Genomic DNA, 20,828 nt, shown 5'->3' with positions numbered 1-20,828 from the left:
ATGGAGGAGAAGAACATCTCTTAAGACCTGGCTTTGCCACTGAGAAAACTACGTTCAGATCAATGGACCCTTCTGCATCTCTGACTCTCTTAAGGCAGTGATAACTAAACGAGTCCATAGGTGCTGGCCAATTCAGGTTGACACTGAACACTGGCAGAAGCCAGGGGAGCACCAGGTGATGCTGCTGCAGGTACAGCTTGTATCCCCACACCATGTGTGCCTACCTTCATTTGCTTTGCTTTTGGTTAGAAGGACCCCGATGGGCCTGTCGGGATCATGTTGGCCCTTGTGTTCATGCCGTGACCTAGACTCGGGGCTGGGGCTTCGGGAATGTAGGTGTTCTCGGCTGCGGCTCCGTTCATAGCGGGTCTCTGGATGGGCTCTACGGTCATATGATGGGCTGTAGCGGCCTTCGTAGTCGGGTTCATAAGCTTGGTGATAGGAGCGCTCATAGTCTCGGTCGTAGTCCCTGTCGATGCTACGGCCACGGCTGTGGTCCCGGGACACAAAGTCGCGGTCCAGACCGCGCTCCAGGCTCCGGCCACGGCTGCGCTCACGGCTGCGCCCATAGTCTTCCTGGTCCAGGCCCCGTTCCAGGCTCCTGCCACGGCTGCGCTCCCGTTCCCTGCTCTGTGTGCGCTGATGGGGTCGCCCCCTCTCCCTATTGCCCTCCCAGCTGTGGCTGAGCATGTCGTGGCTGCTGTGGCGACTCCTCTCACTGTAGCCGCTGCGGAAACTTCTGCCATCAAATTCTTCAATCACTTCAAAACCTCGGTCGTCATGACTGAGAGGGGGGCTGCCCTGCAGTGGGGCCACCTGAACCTTCCGGGGCCTCTTGACCACCTATTCAGACAAATAGAGTAGATGATGCGGGGTGGTACAGCGACACCTGGGAGGGCAGTGGGCCTGGATCCTGTTTTAATTAAAACTGTCAGTCTCTAGTCTCAATGTGTGTGTGTGAGGAGGGTGGGAGGGTCATACAAAAACAAACCAAAACAAACCTACAACAAACCTTAAACATCTGTATCCCTGACAACCCTCCAAGTCCTTGTCCAGATCCAAGAACAATAAACCTCACTAAGTTAGAATAAGAGAAAGATGACTGCGGTAATGAATATAGTGCTTTTGAACACCTCCAAATCCACTTCTGACCAAGTAAGCAAAGCTCCAACGGCTCTGGTCAGTTCATGGATGTCAAATGAACAGCCAGGAAATGAGATGTTCTGTATATAACTGCTGACATTCCTGCACGTGTTACAGGAAGAGGAGGGGGGAAAGACACCCCTTCTAGATTAAAAAGGACTGAGATACGGAGTGGGCATTAGATGGTACGGCACAGCTACCAGTGTTCTCAGGATGGCCCTATTTTTTTTTTCTTTTTCGAGATAGGGTTTCTCTGTATAGCCCTGGCTGTCCTGTAACTCTGTCCAAATGCTCAGAAGCAAACGGCTATTTTCTTTGCACACAGAAAAGAAATGCTCTAGAGTTAAAGTCAAGTCCTCTGCAAGAACGATATTGGTGCCTAACCACAGAACCATCTCTTCAGCACCTTTGTGTTCTGATAAAAAAAAAAAATACATTTTTGAAGTTTTTTTTAAATTTATTTACGGTTTACGCGTAAGGATGTTGGCTTGCAAGCATGTACCGACCACACTGAGGGCCATCCCAGCCAGGACTTACGATGGCTGCTATCTTCCCACTTTTCCTAAGCTGTTGAACGGCAAACGAATGGAGCACATCTTCCATGGGGGTGCCATTGACCATGACCACCCTGTCATTTTCTCTGTAAACACAAAACAAGCATCAGTCATCTTGAACCCCGGAGAGCCAAACAGAAGCAGCAAATGAGCCCGAGAAGTGTACTGAAGGGCTCAGGGTGCAATGGCTCACAAGTCATGCCAACTTGGTCTGAGAGTTCTTCAGAAGTAAGAAACCACAAGCCACACACTCGGCTTCTGGATGTTTATTAAGAACCACCATGTTTGTGTACAAGGTCTGTCTACCCACACCCCAGGGTCACTCCAGAAAGCATGAATCGGCATGGACAGCAATAGGAATTCAGTGACTGTCCTGTGCAGTGCAAAAGGCCCTCTTGTAAGCCCTGAACTAGGCACATATTCATCTGGGTAATGTCAGCAGGAAAAGAGGTCGAAAGCTTGCCTCAGATTCTTTTACTATTTAGATAAAGGGTCTCATGTAGGTCAAGCTGGCTTTTAATTCACTGTTTCGCCAGCCATGGCTATAACCTACTGATCGTTCTGTGTCTGGCTCCATCTCCTGAACACGCAGACTGCAAATCAAGCCGGGTTTCATTGCCTCAAGTTTCTTGAAGAAACTTTAAAATCACAGAATCCTATTATTTAGGCTCACTCAATGTTAGCTTAAAATTTTATATTACTCTGACTAAAAGACTAATTTTGATAGGACTACCAACTACAGGAAAAGAACACAGATTTTAAATCTCACACAGATACAACTTTTTAATGATCTGGCTGATATACCAGAAGTTACCTTTAAACTCTTTCCCGATAGGATTCAGAACCCATCTTTTAAAGTGGGTTATCTCTTCAGAACAGAAGGCTGACAGTTGGATAACTTGGGTTTAACTATCGTGAATCTTCCTATTAAAATCTGTTAGGGGGAGAGGGGCTGGAGAGATGGCTCGGCGGTTAAGAGCACTGAGGTCCGAAGGTCCTGAGTTCAAATCCCAGCAACCACATGGTGGCTCACAACCATCCTCGTAACAAATTTGACTCCCTCTTCTGGAGTATCTGAAGACAGCTACAGTGTACTTACATATAATAAATAAATAAATCTTTAAAAAAAAAGAATCTGTTGGGGGGGATATTCGTTAGGTTTTTATTTGGCGTGGGGGGGGGGGAGGGGGTTCTGCTAACAATTAACCCAAGGCCTTACTTAATATATGCTATGTACTCTACTACTGAGGTACATCCCTAACCATCTTCATTAAATTCTAAAACAATGTAGGTTGGATTGAAAAGCACCCAGAAAGTTAGTAAAGCCCTCTCTTAGTGTGGGGAGATGTTTTCAAGAGAATTAAGGGGTGCTAGACCCACCCTGAATGTGGGTGACCCCATCCTACGTGCTTGAGGAAATAAAGGAGAAAGACAGAAAGGACAAGTATTGCCTCCGTCTTTCCTGCTCTCTGCTGCCCAGCCACCATGTTGTTAGCTGCTCCGTTCTAGCACATTCCCCTGGCCACAACAGACTAAACCCTCTGAGAGGGGGAGCCCAAATAAGTAAGTGCTTCTCTGAAATTATTTTCTCGAGTGTTTTGTCACGGTGATATAAGCTACACATTCAGAAATGGTTCCCAGCGACTAAGGATGTAGCTAAGTCGGTATGCTTATCTAGCACGCATGAAGTCCTGAGTCACTCCCCACACTGCATAAACTGTGTCTGGTGCTGTAGATCTGTAAAACCCAGCACATAGGAAACAGAGGCCAAAGAACTAGAATGCAAAGTCATCCGTGTGGGGATTTGGGAGACCAGCCTGGGCTATAGACAATGTCAATAAAGTAAGGGGGGGGGGCACAGGGGCAACAGAACATTTACGAGGTTCCAAAGCTCACAAGTGATCATTCTAGCTTCCTATGGGAGGTGGGAGGTTCCACACACACGATGCCCCTCTTCTATCTAAGTCTGGATGTTCCCCTAAGTTCCTCTCCATGTGCCCATGGCGTATCGGAGTCTGGCCAGGTCTACATGAGACCCTTTCTCAAACAAGCAAGCCACAGCCCTATGGCATATCTTTATGGCTAGTGATTGTTAAAGCAGAATGCATTAGCTGTGACCCTGATTCTCACTTCAGACTAAGTAAGCACAGGCATCCAGAACGCCCCTTATCAAGTGTCAGCGCGCAGGGCTGCCAGGGGGCGGGGAGTGAGGGAACTTACTGAAGCAAGCCATCAGCGGGTCCACCTGGGAGCACATCTGAGATGACGATTGACGTCTCCCCATTTTCAAAGTGGGGGTTGTCTCTGCCTCCCGACACGGCAATTCCAAATCCTCTTTTGGAATCCTGCTCATCAGAATTAGACGAGGGAAAAAAAAAAACAGTATGAAAAAAAAAATCCTGCCGTAAGTGGCTTTCAGGATTTATTACAAGCACTCAATAAAAGAAAAGGTCAAATCAATAACCAGAGACAGCTCAGGAACAGATGGGCTTTACAGAAACAAATGAGAAACAAAATAAAGCGGCATGCACACAGTGGTCAGCTGACAGGGTCCTAAAGGGAAACTGCTTATCTAAGGGAGCAGCCTCGTAGAAGTCGGAAAACACTGACAGCCCAGGCTGATATTATCACAGGAGGCAGGAGAAGGAAGGCTGTCTTTTGTCTAAACGGGGGATGTGCAGTTTTAATGCCAGGTAGATCCATTCACTGCCTTGTCTGATCCGAGCTGGAACGACTTCAATAAAAATGGATTCTGTGTGAAAATGTATTTTAAAGTCTATCTTCAACTGCATGTGGCCATGCCTGTCAATCCAGTACTTGGGAGGCGGAGGAAACAGAATCAGGAACCCAAGGTTCGCCATGAATCCATGGAGTACTGGAGTCTGGCCAGGTCTACATGAGACCCTTTCTCAGACCCACAAGCAACAGCACTACGGCATATCTTTAAATTCAAGTTAGACGAGACAGCAATTGCATCTTAATTTAGAGTGAAAAGAACTTCATTGACTTTTTTGTTTTTTAAGATTTATTTATTTATTATATGTAAGTACACTGTAGCTGTCTTCAGATACTCCAGAAGAGGGCGTCAGATCTCGTTATGGATGGTTGTGAGCCACCATGTGGTTGCTGGGATTTGAACTCGGGACCTTTGGAAGAGCAGTCAGTGCTCTTAACCACTGAGCCATCTCACCAGCCCCCTTCATTGACTTTAAAAATGAAACCTAAACAGGGAGCTGGTGTTTATGGAGCTGGGGAGCTGGGGCTCAATGGGGAGATTCTCCCGTGGACAAAGAAACTCGCAGCCAAGTCTGACAGCCCAAGCTCAAGCCCGGAAACCCACGTGGTAAAAATAAATCACGCCCACACGTCCTCAGACCTCACAAGGTGCCATGGCATGAGTATGAGAGTACATACATGAATAAAACATTTAATAAGATAAATAAGTAAAAAGCTAGTATTGTGATCTTGAAAGACCAAAGCATTAAAAGCGTCCCAGTGTTCAAACAAGATGGGAAGTAAAGTCTTATTATCCATCAGTGGTTTAGCAAGGCATACAGAGGAACCTAGGAAATGCACCATCTTACTTCAGTGTTTAAAAGGCTAACCCACACAATAGGGACCGATGACATAATCCCACATCAGGATTGATGAAACAAAGCTATACTCAGAATAAGAGAAAATCTTTATCCAAGGACAAATTGGGGGAGGGAGAGAGGGAGCACTGCTTACAATCACAAACCCGCCCAGTTGTCTCCACATGGCTTTGGATTTGCCAGCACTAATACATGGGACCTGGTTTTAGAAAGAGGCAGCTCTATCTTCTAAACCAAGCCTCAGATCCCTTCCTTTTGTGATCTGTAGACCACATCTCAAGGGGAACATGATCTCTGGTTTTAAAAAAAAAAAAAAAAAAGGCACAGATGAGAATGAGAGAGATGTCTGGAGTTAAACGGGCAAACAGTAACTTAAGAATCTCTGATGACTGATCTAGAAGGTGGACACTGATCCGGACACATGGACACTGGTCCAGTGATGGAGTTCTAAGGACCAAAGGAAACTTCTCCCTTTGAGGAACTGAGCATCTTTCTACAAAGTGGCAGAACTTAGACAGATTCGAAGCAGGATGATCTCTGTGGAGCCCAGCTAATGCACACTGATACGCACAGCTTGCTGCCAGGATGGGGGCAGCTTGTTTGGATAAGGACTGTAGACCACAAGTGGACTGCCTGTGAGGCAGGGCAGAAGCAGGCTTGCCTAGAGTGAGACCATGTTCGAGTGTATGCGTGCCTCTGTGTGTGTGTGTGTGTGTGAGCATGCACTCGAGTGTGCACACACATGTGTTCAGGAATGAGGGCATGACTGAGTGAAGTTCCAAAGTAGTCAACCCAAGCAAAATGACACACAGGGTGGACTAACAATACCTATCTATTATTATCAGGATAGAAAAAAATGGAAATAACATGTATTTATTAAGAAGCAACTACACGTCAGCATCTATGGAATAAAAGAAGCTGCATGTATTTCCTCATGCAATCAAAAAGGGTAACATCTGGAGCCAGGTGTGGTGGTGCCACTCAGGAGGCAGAGACAGAGGCAGGTGGATCTCTGTGAGTTCAAGGCCGGCCTGGTTAACAAACAAGTCTAGAACAGCCAGGGGCTCTGTTACACAGAGAAACTCTTTGTCTTGAAAAAACCAAAAGGGGGCTGGGAGAGTGACATCTAGAGATGACTCCCACCTGGAGCCATGAGGCACCGGAGGGGAATTGTCTAAGACATCCCTAGACAACAGAAGCCTGGGTACCACTAAGTTGAGCAAGTCAGTGGTGGAGGGATGGAAGAGAGAGAGAGAAGCTGAACTGTGTGTACACAGTGGAGAGAGACAGAGCTAGAGTCTTGCTAGCGTCCAACTTGACCAGCAAGAACGACGCTGCAACAGGATCCTTCTGCACACGTTTATTGGGAGAGCTTGATTGTAGAGGCGAAAAAGACCCTGAGCCCAGCCCTGGTGCTGCTTTATATAGGCCTAGGAGAGGCGTGTCTCACACCCGGATTGTGTTGTGCTTGGTTGATGCTTACCACCTCATTTGCATTCCTACATCTGATTGGCTACTTTCTCTCTCATCTGATTGGTTAACTTCTCTCTTCTGATTGGTCAATTTCTCTCTCATCTGATTGGTCAATTTTGGTTAATTCTCAAAACCTCATCTTGGCAAAAAACTTTCCTGCCTATGTATGCGTGGTGGCCAGCAGAAGCCTGTGCCACTCTGCAACGGCACATGTGATGTGAATAACTGGTGATGCCACCTGAGGGCATGGTGAGCTCTGCCAAAGGCCATGTTTGGGTCTGTGGCCCTGCAGCAGTGGGACTCTGTGACCAACAAAAGCCATCAGATATCTGCCACCTAAGGCCGTGCTGATATCTGAGGGCTGGGCAGAGCTGGCCCCACCCCTCACTGGCTGCAGCACTCAGGAGAGCCGGTGTTGAGGTGTTGAGAGGCAGCACAAAACTGATCCTGGTGGTGGGGGACACAGATGAGCCAGCCCTGAGGGCGTGGCCTGGGCAGTGTAGGAGAGCTGGGCCCCAATGGCATGGGCATGGGAGAGTTGTCAGGGTGACCACTCAGCTGCCACCCAGGCTCAGAATCAGGGCTTTGAGCTGGCCCATCCCAAAATCCACCCCATTTAAGAACTGCTGGAGCTCATGACGGAACCGATCTTCCAGAACCAGAGCCGCAGGACCTCCACAGCCCAGGGCAACAACCGGATATCCGATAGGAGTCCATGAAGATCCAGTGTTGATAGTGCAGCAGAAGCCAGAGGCCTCCAACCAGACCAGTGACTCACTGCAAGGAACATTTGCAAGAAAAGCTGTTTGGGCAAAAGGGTTACTGTGTGACAACACTGTGACACACCACAGCTTCCACAGCAAGATTTTGTGTTCTTTTCTTTGTGGGGGGATAGTGCAAGAGCAGAAGGCAGATGTGGAGGGATGGGGAGATGAGAAGAACAGGAGTGCATGGTATGAAATGTACAAAGGATCAATAAAAAGTTTCTTAAAAAGTACAAGGTAACATCTGTGGGGTGATTTTAAAAAACAAAAACAAAAAAATATGTACTGTTCTACTTTCAATCCCAAGCAAAGAGTAAACAGAAACTTTTTGTGTGGAGGGGGTAGACTTGTGTGTCACTGTATGCCTGTAGGGGTAGAGTTGTATGCCATTGTGTGTTGTGCCTGTGTGTCTGTAGGGGTAGAGTTGTGTGTCATTGTGCGTGCGTGCATGTGTGTGTGTGTGTGTATGGAGGGGGTAGGATTGTGTGTACACTGTATATGTGTGTGTATAGGGAGTAGAGTTGTGTGTCATTAGTGTGTGGAAGGAGTAGAGTTATATGTACAGTGGGGGGGGGTAGGGTTGTGTGTAAAGTGTATATAGAGGTATAGTTGTGTGTTATTGTGTGTGTGTAGGGGACAGATTGTGTATACTGTGTGTGTAGGGGCAGAGTTGTGTGTGTGTGTGTGTGTGTGTGTGTGTAGGGTATATGGATATGTATGTAGGGTATATGGGTGTGTGTGTGTGTAGGGTATATGGGTGTGTATGTAGGGTATATGGGTGTGTGGGTGTGTGTGTGTGTGTAGGGTATATGGGTGTGTGGGTGTGTGTGTGTGTGTAGGGTATATGGGTGTGTATGTGTGTGTGTGTGTGTGTGTGTGTAGGGTATATGGGTGTGTATGTAGGGTATATGGGTGTGTGTGTGTAGGGTATATGGGTGTGTGTGTGTGTGTGTGTGTGTGTGTAGGGTACATGGAACAACCTTGGATGTCACTCTTCAGGCACCATCCCCAGCCAGTTCCAACAACGCCCTGCCCACCCCAAGGAGACTAAAAACAAAACTCGGTAGGCAAAAGTGAGTAAGACCCATGAACTGTGAAACAGGGAGCCAAGAGGAGGATGCAGGGACCACGCAGAACTCACCTTCTGCAGGGTCACGGTGTACTGCTCCCATATCACCTCCTCCATGCCTGGACCCTGCGAGACGACAAAGACGCCATGAGTAACACGGAGCACCCCAAAGCCAGAAACCCAACATTAACTAGGTATGCTTCTGCACGGCTCCAGCTCACACTCCGCACGTGCTGCCTATAATCATATACAACCTTCTAGGAAAGGATAGTCTCCTTACAAAGATAGTAAATGAAAGACATAGTGAGAAGCCCTAAAAGGGGAATAAGTGTTAAGTTCTGAGTGTTTTTACAACCACTCGGAAACACCACTGTTAGGTGTTAATAACATCTTATTTGGGGCCAGTGAGAACCAGCGCTTGAAAGCTGTCCTCTGACCTCCACATATGCACCATGGTGATCACAGATTCATGAACACACATGCACCTTAAATAAAATGTAACAGAATTTTAAATGCATTTTAAAATATTTTCCATTTCTCTCTCCTGTCAAAAATGCTCTTTTTTTTTTTTTAACAACTTAAAGAAACCCTTGGCCTTGTAATCAATAGGAGGGCAAGCCGAGTGAAGTAGGGGATCCTCTGGCTTTCTCTCATTATTAGTTGGTTCAGTACAGACCTCTGGGACTTCCTCTGCTAACCCAATTCCAAGAGATGTTCCAGGGAGACCCTCAAAACAGTGGTGCTACTTCAAGACTAAATGATCCAATAAATGCATGTAGTCTCAAGAAAGCTAGAAATGTCAAGAGACAAGCCAGCAAGCACGGAAGCAGGCAGATACTGAGAGAGAAGTACAACATCTAAAGGAATGGATGATCAGAGGAAACACGGCAGAGGGAAAAATACTTAAACACAGGAACCACAGAGCCACTTGCCCAGTTCATAAATAGTGTGATTATAACTAAAAATTATCGCTCTGGACAACTATCAATGGGCTTGTGAAATTCGGGTTTGGAAATGAGTCCTATTACAGAAAGCGACTGCACATTCACCCAAAACATGTCAAGTGGCACTGATAATGTCACCACATGGAAAATGCAAGGCTCTTCTCCAAAGGACATGTTTAAACAAAGGCTTCACAAAACTCAGATATGTAAAAAACCTGAATTCACAGTTTACATGAACTCATGCGCATATACATGTACATACCACACATGCATGTACACACACACACACACACTGGAAGTTACAAGAAACAAACTATGGGATCAATGGCTGTATCAGAAACAACAATAACAACCCAAAAGTATATAAAACAATTCATGTTTTAAGAAATTAGAAGACCTCCTTGAAAGTAGCGTTATCAGTGATCAATAGACCATCAAAAGAACCAAGCAAACAAATCCGAAACATCATTTTCACACCTGAGAAGAGCTGCACACTCTCCGCAGCTGAAGACAGTAGTTATAAACGGATGCAAAGAGACTGTTCAGAACACAGCACCAGGCCAGCAAGCCGGGAGGTGTCACACAGAGGGCCGATGGTAATGGTAGTCACATAGATTAACAGGCACTGAAAAATACCCAGATAGTGTGGGGTTTCTCCATGTTCACAGAGACAGTAATGCCAACTGATACACTTGACCAGATAACCCACTCCCTCTGGAAGCAGCAAGTTAGGAAGCCACAATTCTATTTGCATAGAAGATGGACCAGCCGACAGCTGGGTGACTTAACGGATTACTCAAACTGAGAGATATTTGTGCCTCTTGTTTCCTCCCTCCCTCTCCCAGGGGGCTCAATTCTGGGACTCATGCCATCTGGCTCCAGGAGATCAGAATTCTCAAAAGATTAAAAAACTACAATTTATATTACATCTAGGGTCAAAAAGATCCGAAGGTGAGAAGCTGTAGGAGGGCAGGCAAAGTTGTGGCTCTCGGCATGCGTGGGACTGGGTGGAGTGGTGGGTTGGCAGGGTTCTGAAGTTTAGAATTCATGTGGATCCACACGATACAATACATTTTAAAAGGTCACTAGAAAAAACGATGGAAAATCTCCCTCCCTTTCCCTCCCCCCCAACTGTTTAGCATATCTTTGTTTTGATGTTTCTTTACAACAGGGTGGGTGAGGTGTTCTTTTCTTTCCCCACACCTGGGGTCAAACTCAAGGTCTTACACACATGCAGCACATGTTACCCTGAGTTATACTCCCAGCCCCCTTTTTTCTGTTTTAATAAATGACAGTAGGCTGGTCATGATGGCATATGATTTTAATCACAGCACTCATGAGGCAGAGAAAGAAACTGTGAGTTTCAGACCCTCGGGGGCTACACAGCGAGAATCTGTCTCAAAAGAAGAAAAAAAAAAAAAAATCAAAGGACTGTAACATACAAAACTGAAGATCAAGTGGCCCAGGAGGGAGGAAAAGGTAGGACACAAGAACACATCATACGTTCAATATTTAATAAGCATTTTGTAGATACTAATCATTTCATAAGTTCAATAGTGGGGAGGGGGCACTGGATACCAAGGGCTGCTTGACTTCTCGCTGAAGACATAATATCCTAGGAAGTACCTGGTTTCCAGTGTTTTAATACGATTTCAATTCTGCAGGGGAAAAAGGAGCATATAGTAGCTCCTATTGGGGGAAGGAAGGTGGGGCAGTGTGAGCAGCAGACAGGTACAGGGACAGAGAGGAAGACAGGAGCAACGGGAGCAGATGAAAGCACGCATCAGGGGCAGGGGAGCCTCACACCTCAGCACCTCTCCTTTTTCAAAGGCCAAAGTCAACTTTATTAGAAAAATAAAGGTGGCATCCATCGACTCTTGACCAGTCACAGAAGGATCAGGGAAGTCACAGAAGATCTGCGATCCCAATTTCTGCAAAGATCTGACTCCATGAAGGGACCAGGCACCTTGTCAACCCCAGGGATAAAATTTCATCCACCAGAAGGCAGCTTCCACGTGCACGCTGTGATTTTTCTCTGATGACTTTACATTCCACGGAAGGAACATTAAAGGTACCATCCTCCTTACTAGAACAAGCCATTCCTAGAAGCCATGGAAAGTTCGGGACTCTGTGACCGACTACACACAGGGACTCTTTGTAAAGGTTATTTTAAGAATGGTCCTGAACCGGGCAGGGAGTTACTCAGTCTGTTATTTGTATGCTCATTTTCTTGGGAAAACCTTGACCAAACAGGTAACTGTCCTTTAAGCCTGGGAAGACAGAGGGACCCGGGTTCAAACCCTAGAACTGAGGGGGGGGGGGTGATCACCCAGTAATCTCTGCCACACATGGTAGCTGAAGACAGAGGCCCTGATGACTAGCCAGCTGTGGCAAGCTCCCAGCTCTGTGAGACCCTATCTCAAACACCAGTTCCTAAGGATCCACACAAGAACAGCCTCCTAGACTCCACACACAAGGCCCCTTTACACACACAATGTACTCTGCCTCCCAAAGCACACAAAAGGAAACATTTAAAGACAACCACAGGCAGATAACTAAGTCTCGACCGCCTGTAGTGACCCTGAACAGCCAACTTTTAAGCTCTGTGTCTATACACTGTTGCTTCCCAGTGAGAGAGACCATGAAGAACAAATACCCATGCCACACCACCCTGTATGCTAAAAGTAATGTGAGAAATCTCCCCTGTAATGTGAAAGCTCCCACACAGGGATATAGGCTTTTACCGGATAAGGTTAAGTGTTTGATCCCAAACACAAGATTCTATAGGGCACACAAAGTGGTATGTTAACCTGTACCCAACCAAGAAGCCAAGGTCTGCAGAGATTGCCAACACATGGGAAAGGACAGTCCTCTTCGCCTTGCAAACCCAGTAAACGGCTATCAATCTCACCTAGGTCTGCTCACAAGAAGGCGAGTACTTAAAATGCCACCACTGACCGCAAGCCACATTCTGCAATCTCACAGTTTGTTACTGCAAGCTGCCAAGACACAAATAAATCCGAGGATAAAGGAGTCACTGTGCCACTGTGTGAAGGGCTTGTTCCCCTCCGGCAGAGAAAGCAGGGCAAAGAAAGGAGAAAGCTTAAAAGGGACTCACATGGCCTTTCCATCTCTCCAACTTTTTAACTGCCTGGATCCACAGCCTCTGGAGGACCTGAGCGGCCCTCATGGCTCCGCAGAGTCAGGGCTGGCCACTGCCTACCTTCTGGGCTGCTCACCCATTTCCACCGCTCCACGTGGTTACGTAAGGCGGATACAATAGTAGCCCACATTCCCAGCAAATCCTGTTGTCATCTCGCAGTGACACATCCATACAGCGGGGACGCCAAGTGCTTTTCAAAGCACTACTTGTGAGGCAAAAAGAAAGCAATCTGGATTCACACCACTCCAACAGCCGTCTTTTCCTGCCTTTCTCCCACGCAAGGAGGACAGCGGAACTGGGATATGGTTTTCTTCCAGCCACGCAAGCATTTGCTATTTAGTTATAACGTATTAGATACCGCTAGCCTTCCATATCCACAAATCCTATGAGTGTAATTAAAAAACAGTTTGAGGACCTAGAAAGATGGTTCAGTAGTTCAAAGACCTGAGTTTGATTTCCAGAACTCACATTTCCACAAGTGCCTGTAACTGTAGTTAGAGAATCAGAGGTCTCCGTGAACACGAGTGGCATCCGTTCACAGACAGGCACATGAATGAAAATATAAATAACCTTTTAAAATTCAGGACACACATACAAGATAAAAAAAAAAACAACAACAACAACAAAAAGATCACCCTTCCCTCCTGGCTCTGGGTAGGATGAGGCAGTGGGAATGGGTGGCCCGTTTGTACCCTGTGCTGAGAGTCTGTCTCGGCACAAATAAAAGCAAGACAAGACAAAACAAAATTGTCTGTACCAAACATGTACAGCCTTTTTGGGTGATTATTCCCTGAATAATAGTACGGCTTTAAGTAGCATTTCTACTACATTCGGTGTTATAAGGAACCTTGAGCTTGCTGGAAGTACATGGAAGATCTATAGTACCAGTTCCAGGAATGCTACACCACTTTATATAAGGGACTCAAGCTTCTGCAGGATTTAGTGTGTGAGGGACTCCTGAAACCAGGGGAACAGGGAATGATTGTGAACATGAGCAAGGCTACAGAAAGGAACAGAGAAGATACTCATCCCCTGACACGCTCCATCCCGGAAGTATAAAAGAGCAGGAAATCCTCAGAGAAACTGACCTGCTAGAAATACTGGTGTCAACCAATCAAAAGGCATAAAGAGAAACTGTACATTCTTGGTGGTAACAAGAGCTGGTACAGGAGGGCACCACCTCAGGGGCAGAGAACTTGCTCAGCAAAGTTCTTGCCTCTCCCAACCTTACCATAAACTTAGATAAATGACAAAGTGTGCTGTCACTGTTTCTTGTGTAGTTTGGAATTCTGAACACCCAGGATGCCTAGGCTTGCAACCCAAAGCCAGGGGTGGTCTCAGGCAGTCCCAGGAAACTCCTGCTGCCAACACATGTTGTCATGTCAACAGGCTGAGCTGTCTGCAAGCAAAGAAAGCGCATTCTGGTTTGTCTGAGACTGGGACATTATCTAAATTTGGACCACGGCAATGGAGACATGGGGGTTGCCCATGGAGGCATAAGAGAACATAAGAGTCTCCGGAACCAAAGTTACAGACCTTTGTTAGCCACCGTGTGGTGCTAGAAACTGAAGCCGGGTCTTATGGAAGAGCAGCCAGTGCTCTTAATTGCTGAGCCATCTCTCTGGTCCCCGAGAAGTAAGCTGTAAAGCCGTAATTCCGAGGTACAATTCTTGTTCTAGAACACTGGATGTGCTATGCCCTTTCCCACCTGAACCTCAGAGGATCAGCAAGAGTCACAAATGGGGCAAGTCCCCTGCAGCAGAGCCCAGCCTTGGAACTGTCAGAACCACCACAGCCTGTTGCCAAAGGCACTTCCGCTGGTTCCGTCAGAAGGACATCTGTAGGACAGCTGCCTGCCTGTCTGCAAAGACCAGGAGTTTCAGAGCACCTGCAATCATAGACTTTAGGAATCATAGATTCCTGATATAGTCAAGAAACATGTGCTATACAGCAGTCATCCATATACTATGATAAACAACAACTGTGTCACTCTCCTATGGCGGTCCCAGTCAGTAGGGAGGCGAGATGATTAAACAAATTATTCTAACCCAGCGTAAGGGAAACAGCAGAGCAACTCAACACTCATTTATTCAACATAAACTCTGCCAGTACCAACCCTAAGGCAGACCCTGCTGCTGCAAACACTGAGGGATATGTACCAAATGGCCTTCCCTCAGAGGGATGGAAGGTTTAACTGAGGAAGCAATGCAACTCTTTCATGTTCTCTCTCTACAAGCATCTAGATCTTATTTTGAGGCAGGAGTTGAATCTGTATCCCAGGCTGGTCTCGAACTATGTTCCTGCGTCTGTCTCCCTCCCACGAGTTGAGATCATAGGCATAGTCACCGTGTCCCATGAATGCCTTGGATATGAAAGTGGGAAGGATTAACCAGTCATAAGCCAGTCTGGAGAGCTGTCAAGGGAAAGGCACCAGCAAGTAGGTACAAAGGCTCTCTGAGGTGGAACCAGCTCAAGGAAACTGATGAGTAAGAGCAAGGACATCAAGTGAACTAGAGAAAGCTGGGGTGGAGGAAAGCATCAACCGCAGAGGCACCTTCTCCCACAAGTTCACAGGAGCTCCTGGCTGAAGGAGGACAAACTAGAAAGGCGTGAGGTGTGGAAAGAACAGCATGTTCTGATCCAAGATCACAAACTTGTGAGGTGTGTTCAAGATGGCGGCTAGGAAGTACACTTTATTAGCATGTTCTCTACGTGAACATGTCAAACCCGCCCTGGAAATACAAATCCACTCAGGCCATAGGCCATAAGATGATTACAAAGACTGGGAAGGAAGGAAGGAAGGAAGGAAGGAAGGAAGGAAGGAAGGAAGGAAGGAAGGAAGGAAGGAAGGAAGGCAGGCAGGCAGGCAGGCACGCACGCACCAGCATTGAACAGAGCATCACACTTGAGGGCTTCTACACAGGCCTTCTACACTTCTCAGTGGATGCCTGCACTCCATGGGTTAGCTGCACTTGTCCCCCTTTTATCGTTAGAAAGCTAAAGCCATGGCTCAGCCACTGTCACAGATGAACCTGAGTCTGACTACAGGAGGTGATGGGAACATTCCAAACACCAAGCCTTTGATGAATATTAGAGTGGCTCTAAAGAAGGAAATGAAGAAAGGGGGTGGGGAAGATATTAGGGAGAAGGAAGAAAGAGTGGAGGAGGGTGGATCAGGGATGCTGGCCATGCCCATAGTCCCAGCTCTTGGGAGAGAGACAGAATCAATAGGACCAACTATTCAAGGACAGCCTGGGCTCCATATTCAGATCCTGCCTTGAAATAAAAGGGGAAGGGAGGGGAGCAGGGACGAATCATCAAGGCCCTCCATAGACCTAACACTGGGGTGGAAAACCCATGACATCATCCATTCAGTGGTCATAGCTTTGTCTATAGCATCCCTGTGGCATTTTTATCTGCGCCAGCCAGATCATTAGGACATCAACTGCAATTTGCAGGAGAGCTCGTCAAAGAACCGCCTGCTAGCCACAGCCCACCTCCCTCTAGCTGGGATGTTTGTGAGTCTCTTCCTACAACCCAGGGTATTGTACCTCACAAATCATAATCCCAGCCCTCAGCGGGGTTGAGGCAGGAAGATCTCAGGGGGCTCTGGGCCAGCCTAGGCTATAAAATGAGGCTATGTCTGAAAAATGAAACCTCTGCTGATGAGATACAATTCTGAAGCACTTGTCAAATAAATCAACATACACCATTCCCTACAAAATATTAAACTACTCCACCTCCCCGCAAGATAGAAAACGACTCTAACTATTCTTCATCCTACCATGAGTAGGATTTCCACCCCCTTTTGGGGGAAAAGAACAAACCAGCTCTGTTTAGTAAGGAAAACACATGCACAGCCTAGAGCCCGTCTTCTGTATCTCTTAGTCATTAGGTCACAGGGACAAGGCTTCCACCTTCCCAGGGGTCCTCAGAACCTGCTTTTTTCCTGGGCCTGAGCTGAGCGAGTTGCTGCTGTGGCGGAACACAGGCATCTTCTCTTCTTTTCCCTTCCTTCTTCCTCTGGTCATTTTCTTTCACCCATTTCTGGAAGCTATCTCAGCTCTTGGAGGGCTTTCATAGGCTCGATCTGCATAACAATTTTCTTGGCCACAATCTTTCCAGAAACACAGCTTGTTTTCACCCAATGTCAAGAGCACGCTGAGTGACACTGTAGATGCTTCTGATTTCGCCATGGTAACCTTTATGGAGTGTTCCTTTCTAAACAGTACCCACCCCCTTGAGGTCCACAGCAACACCCTTCTGGTAGAACTGCATGTGTGACCAGAGGACCAACTCCATGTCTTCTAAAAGGAACAGAGACCATGTAAAGGTACATACAGAAGGTGGCAGCCGGGGGCACTGAGGCAGCAGGCCGCTGGAGGCGAAATCTCAAGACAGCAAGACCTATTTCTCAAAACAGCGTTAGAGAAGGCTTTCTGGCAGGTCCCCAGCATGAATGATGGGCATTCCTGACCAACTGCTGAGGCACAGCAGTTAAGAAGTTTTGCTTTTTAACCTAATCCTATAGCCTTAATTAGGGTTTTCCTGCTATAAACAGATACCATGACCAAGGCAACTCTTATAAGGATAACATTTAATTGGGGCTAAGGCTGGCTTACAGGTTCAGAGTCCATTATCATCAAGGTAGGAAAATGGCATCATCCAGGCAGGCACCAGCAGGAGGAGCTGAGGGTTCTACATCTTCATCTGAAGCAGAATACTGGCTTCCAGGCAGCTGGGATGAGAGTCTTAAAGCATATACCCACAGTGACACATCTACTCCAAAAGAGCCACACCTCCTAATAGTGCCACTCGCTGGGCCCAACATATACAAGCCATCACACCTACATTTTAGAGTACATTTATGTTATAAAGAAATAGGACAAGATGACAGAAGGGTGTGAGGACACAATGAGGGTACAACCACTAGTTTTAATGTAACCACGCTGTTTAAAAGGGGTTAGGGGTGAGCAGGACATGGTGACACACATCTTTCATCCCCACATGAAGGAGGCAGAGAGGAGGGTGAATCTCCGAGTGCAAGGTCAGCCTAGTCTATAGAGTGAGTTCCAGGACAGCCGGGGCTAGTTAAGAGTACTTGATTTCTTCAAAAGAGCCAAGTTGAATTATCAGAATCCTGGGAGGGTCACAACCTCCTGGAACTTCAGCTACAGGAGACGCAACACCCTGTTGTGGTCACTGAGCACATGTGCATAGACAGATACATATAGAAAAATACATACATATACAAACATACACACATACATACATACATACATACATACATACATGGAGGTGTGTCCTTGTTGGAGGAAGTGTGTCACTGTGCAAGCAGGCTTTGAGCACTGCCCATTGTGGAAGAGTTCTCTCCTGGCTGCCTTTGTAATGGGATCAAGATGTAGAACTCTTGGATCCTTCAGCACCAACTCAGCCTGCAGGCTGCCTTGCTTCCCACCATATTGATAATGGACTGAACCTTTGAAACTGTAAGCCAGCCAATTAAATGTTTGCCTTTCTAAGAGCTGCTTTGGTCATGGTGTCTCTCTTCACAACTAGCTAAGACACTTAACGTTTCCAAAACTAGACTTCTGCTAGCTGTGATGGTTCAGGCTTGCAATCCCAGTACTTGAGAGGTTAAGGCAACAGGGTCAGGAATCTGAGACCAGGCCAGCTAGGTTACCTGAGACTTTGTCTCAAAAGTGAAACAACAAAAACAAGCAAACAAACAAACATCCCTAGACTTCCAGCCAAGACTTCTCCCCAGCACACCTGTAAGGCTTCGTGCCTGCTCCCGGCTATGCTGTGTACTCCTGCAGGCTCCAGAACAGCTCCCTGCTCAATCCTTAGGCTGTAAAGAACACACGCAGTGAGGCGGTTGCCTCAGCTATAAGATGGGGCTCAAGATCCTGACCCTTGCAGTACCATGAAGACTAGATGACATGGCGCTTGTACAAAGTGCGCTCCGTGCCCACTGTAGATCAAGTGGCCTCCAAAACTACCAGTCATGACACTGCGCAGCTGTGTGTGGCAACTACACCCAGGCTAGAATGGACTATTTGATTCTTCTCATAAGAATACTAAGATTACCCTGGAACTCAAAAGAACTGAAAACATGTACACGCGTGTGTATACACACACAGAGAAATACTGTTCTTAAAAGCATTATATCGAGGAACAAACTAATGGGAACTGCCCAAGTGTGCACAATTGATGGCTGGGTACAAAAGTAATCTCTTATCACACACTACTGTCTGCGTGCATAAGAAGGAAGGCCATAACTACATATGCTACACATGCTACGACACACATGAAGTTTCAATAATATGAAAACCTTGTAAAAGGATGTACCACATGACTCTCTTTGCATCAGAAACCAAGAAGAGTAGCTGCCTAGAGCAATATTATTAATAGTCTTTGTGTGTGCGGTGAGAGCTGCGCATTGTGAATGAAAAAAGCAATTATTAGCTGCACATCTCTGATTATATGGTAAATGAATGATTACATCAATAAAAATGGGTCTTAATAAACAACACATCACAAGGTATAATTGTGCACACCTGTAATTCTAGTAGTTGAGAAGTAGAGGCAAGAGATCGGGAGTTCGAGGCCAGCCTCTGCTAAGTAACAACTGGGGTTAGTCTGAACTACATGAAAACTAGGTCTCCAAACAAAACAACTCTGTCTCCTAGATTGTACAATCTGAAAGCAAGGTCTCAAACCTATGTCCTACCAAACGCCACGAGCCAGTCACTTACTCTTCCTCTGCCTGTTTCAAAGCCCCCTATGGCTGTTGAGAGATATTCCTCAGACAGTGCAGGCACTGGATTCAGAGTATCAAATAGGTTATACAGAAAGGAGACTGAAGTCAGGAACTTGTGAGCCTGAGAACCTGAGTTCCATCTTCAGGACCCATGTAAGAAGCCAGGTGGGGCTTTGTGGTCTGTGACCCCAGGAGCAGGGAGCTGGAGACAGGAAGGGGCTCACTGGCACGTCAGTCAATCTAGGCTACTCAGTGAGCTCCAGATGAGACCCTGTCTCAAAAACTGGTACACAGCTCCACACGAACCATATTCATTATTGCCCTCTGGCATCCACACACAAACTCCTCCCCACAACATCCACACACAAGCACATACACACATGCGTTCTTTTTCTCTCTCTCTCTCTCTCTCTCTCTCTCTCTCTCTCTCTCTCTCTCTCTTTCGGGACTGAATCCAGAGTGGGGCCACACAGCCTGTCTCTTTTCCACTGAAGAAGCTAGCGCATCCACCAAATACCCACCATGGCCTGAAAACCCTACTGGTGAACGTAACTGGACTTCAGACCCACGGGTCCTGTGATTGAGATTGTTCATGGTGTTGTTCCATAACAGGGACCAGTGAGAATTTGATCCCAAATTTACAAATATGCCATTTGAATAACACACACCAGCAGATAATTACATTTAAGACCTCTATGTTCACAGCTCTCCTACACCAAGCTGCAAGGCATAATTTAACCAGACCATCCTTATTTGTAATTACAAAGAAGCCATTAATAAGCCCAAAAGAAAGGTGCTAATTTGGCAACAAAGGCCCAGCCCTGTCTAACGTGCTATTTTCAATCTGACGCAGCCCATTTATCATTAAAATACAGCTTCACTTTAAAAAACAGCAAACACACAAATAAACCACCACCCCCATAATAGACACTAAGATAAAGAAAATTATAAACTGCCTTGTCAAAACTACCCATTAGTGCTGCTGGGCTAAGTGCTGCTTTGCAGGACTGGCCCTGTGTGACACACACAAGGTAAACTGATCCTCCCAGACCTGTGGCACCATCCAAGGATGGCTCACACGGAAAAGAGACACCTTGTGCTTCTGTCCCTTATCAGCAAGCCTGGTTAAGGCTGCCAAGTTGGTGCCTGCAACAGACATACTTTTCCCACTGGAGAAGGGGCTCAGGGACGTGGAGAATACACCCTTAGACTGCAGTATCAATCAACAGAGGTGCAGACTCTCCAACCTGCCCTAGACTTACCAAGGTCCATTAGAGCCCCTGCACGGCATATTAACAATGGAGACCTCAGTAACATTTTTTGTACCCAAGAATTTTCTGCCCTGTCAATGTCCCATAGTTG

General features: G+C 46.6%; 1 protein-coding gene across 8 annotated transcripts in view; it reads right to left on the bottom strand.

Annotated features, from left to right (window-relative positions):
• The window catches only part of Tjp2 (tight junction protein 2), a 147,743-nt gene that overhangs the window by 35,968 nt on the left and 90,947 nt on the right, over window positions 1–20,828 (bottom strand). For 7 of the 8 annotated variants that reach the window (XM_085834175.1, XM_085834177.1, XM_029472524.2 and 4 more), the window contains 4 exons: window positions 8,669–8,722; window positions 3,918–4,042; window positions 1,681–1,783; window positions 225–843 (listed from right to left, as the gene is read on the bottom strand). In XM_085834175.1, the coding sequence (XP_085690301.1) occupies window positions 225–843; window positions 1,681–1,783; window positions 3,918–4,042; window positions 8,669–8,722 (901 nt within the window). Of the gene's footprint in view, window positions 1–224; window positions 844–1,680; window positions 1,784–3,917; window positions 4,043–8,668; window positions 8,723–16,641; window positions 16,863–20,828 lie in introns of those variants that run through there. The other variant, XM_021151537.3, reaches the window with a different exon arrangement.

This window comes from Mus caroli, unplaced genomic scaffold (genome assembly GCF_978045245.1).
Source record: "Mus caroli unplaced genomic scaffold, Mus_caroli_1 scaffold_20, whole genome shotgun sequence".
NCBI classification, from domain to species: Eukaryota; Metazoa; Chordata; class Mammalia; order Rodentia; family Muridae; genus Mus; species Mus caroli.
This window is presented reverse-complemented; position numbering and strand designations above follow the sequence as displayed.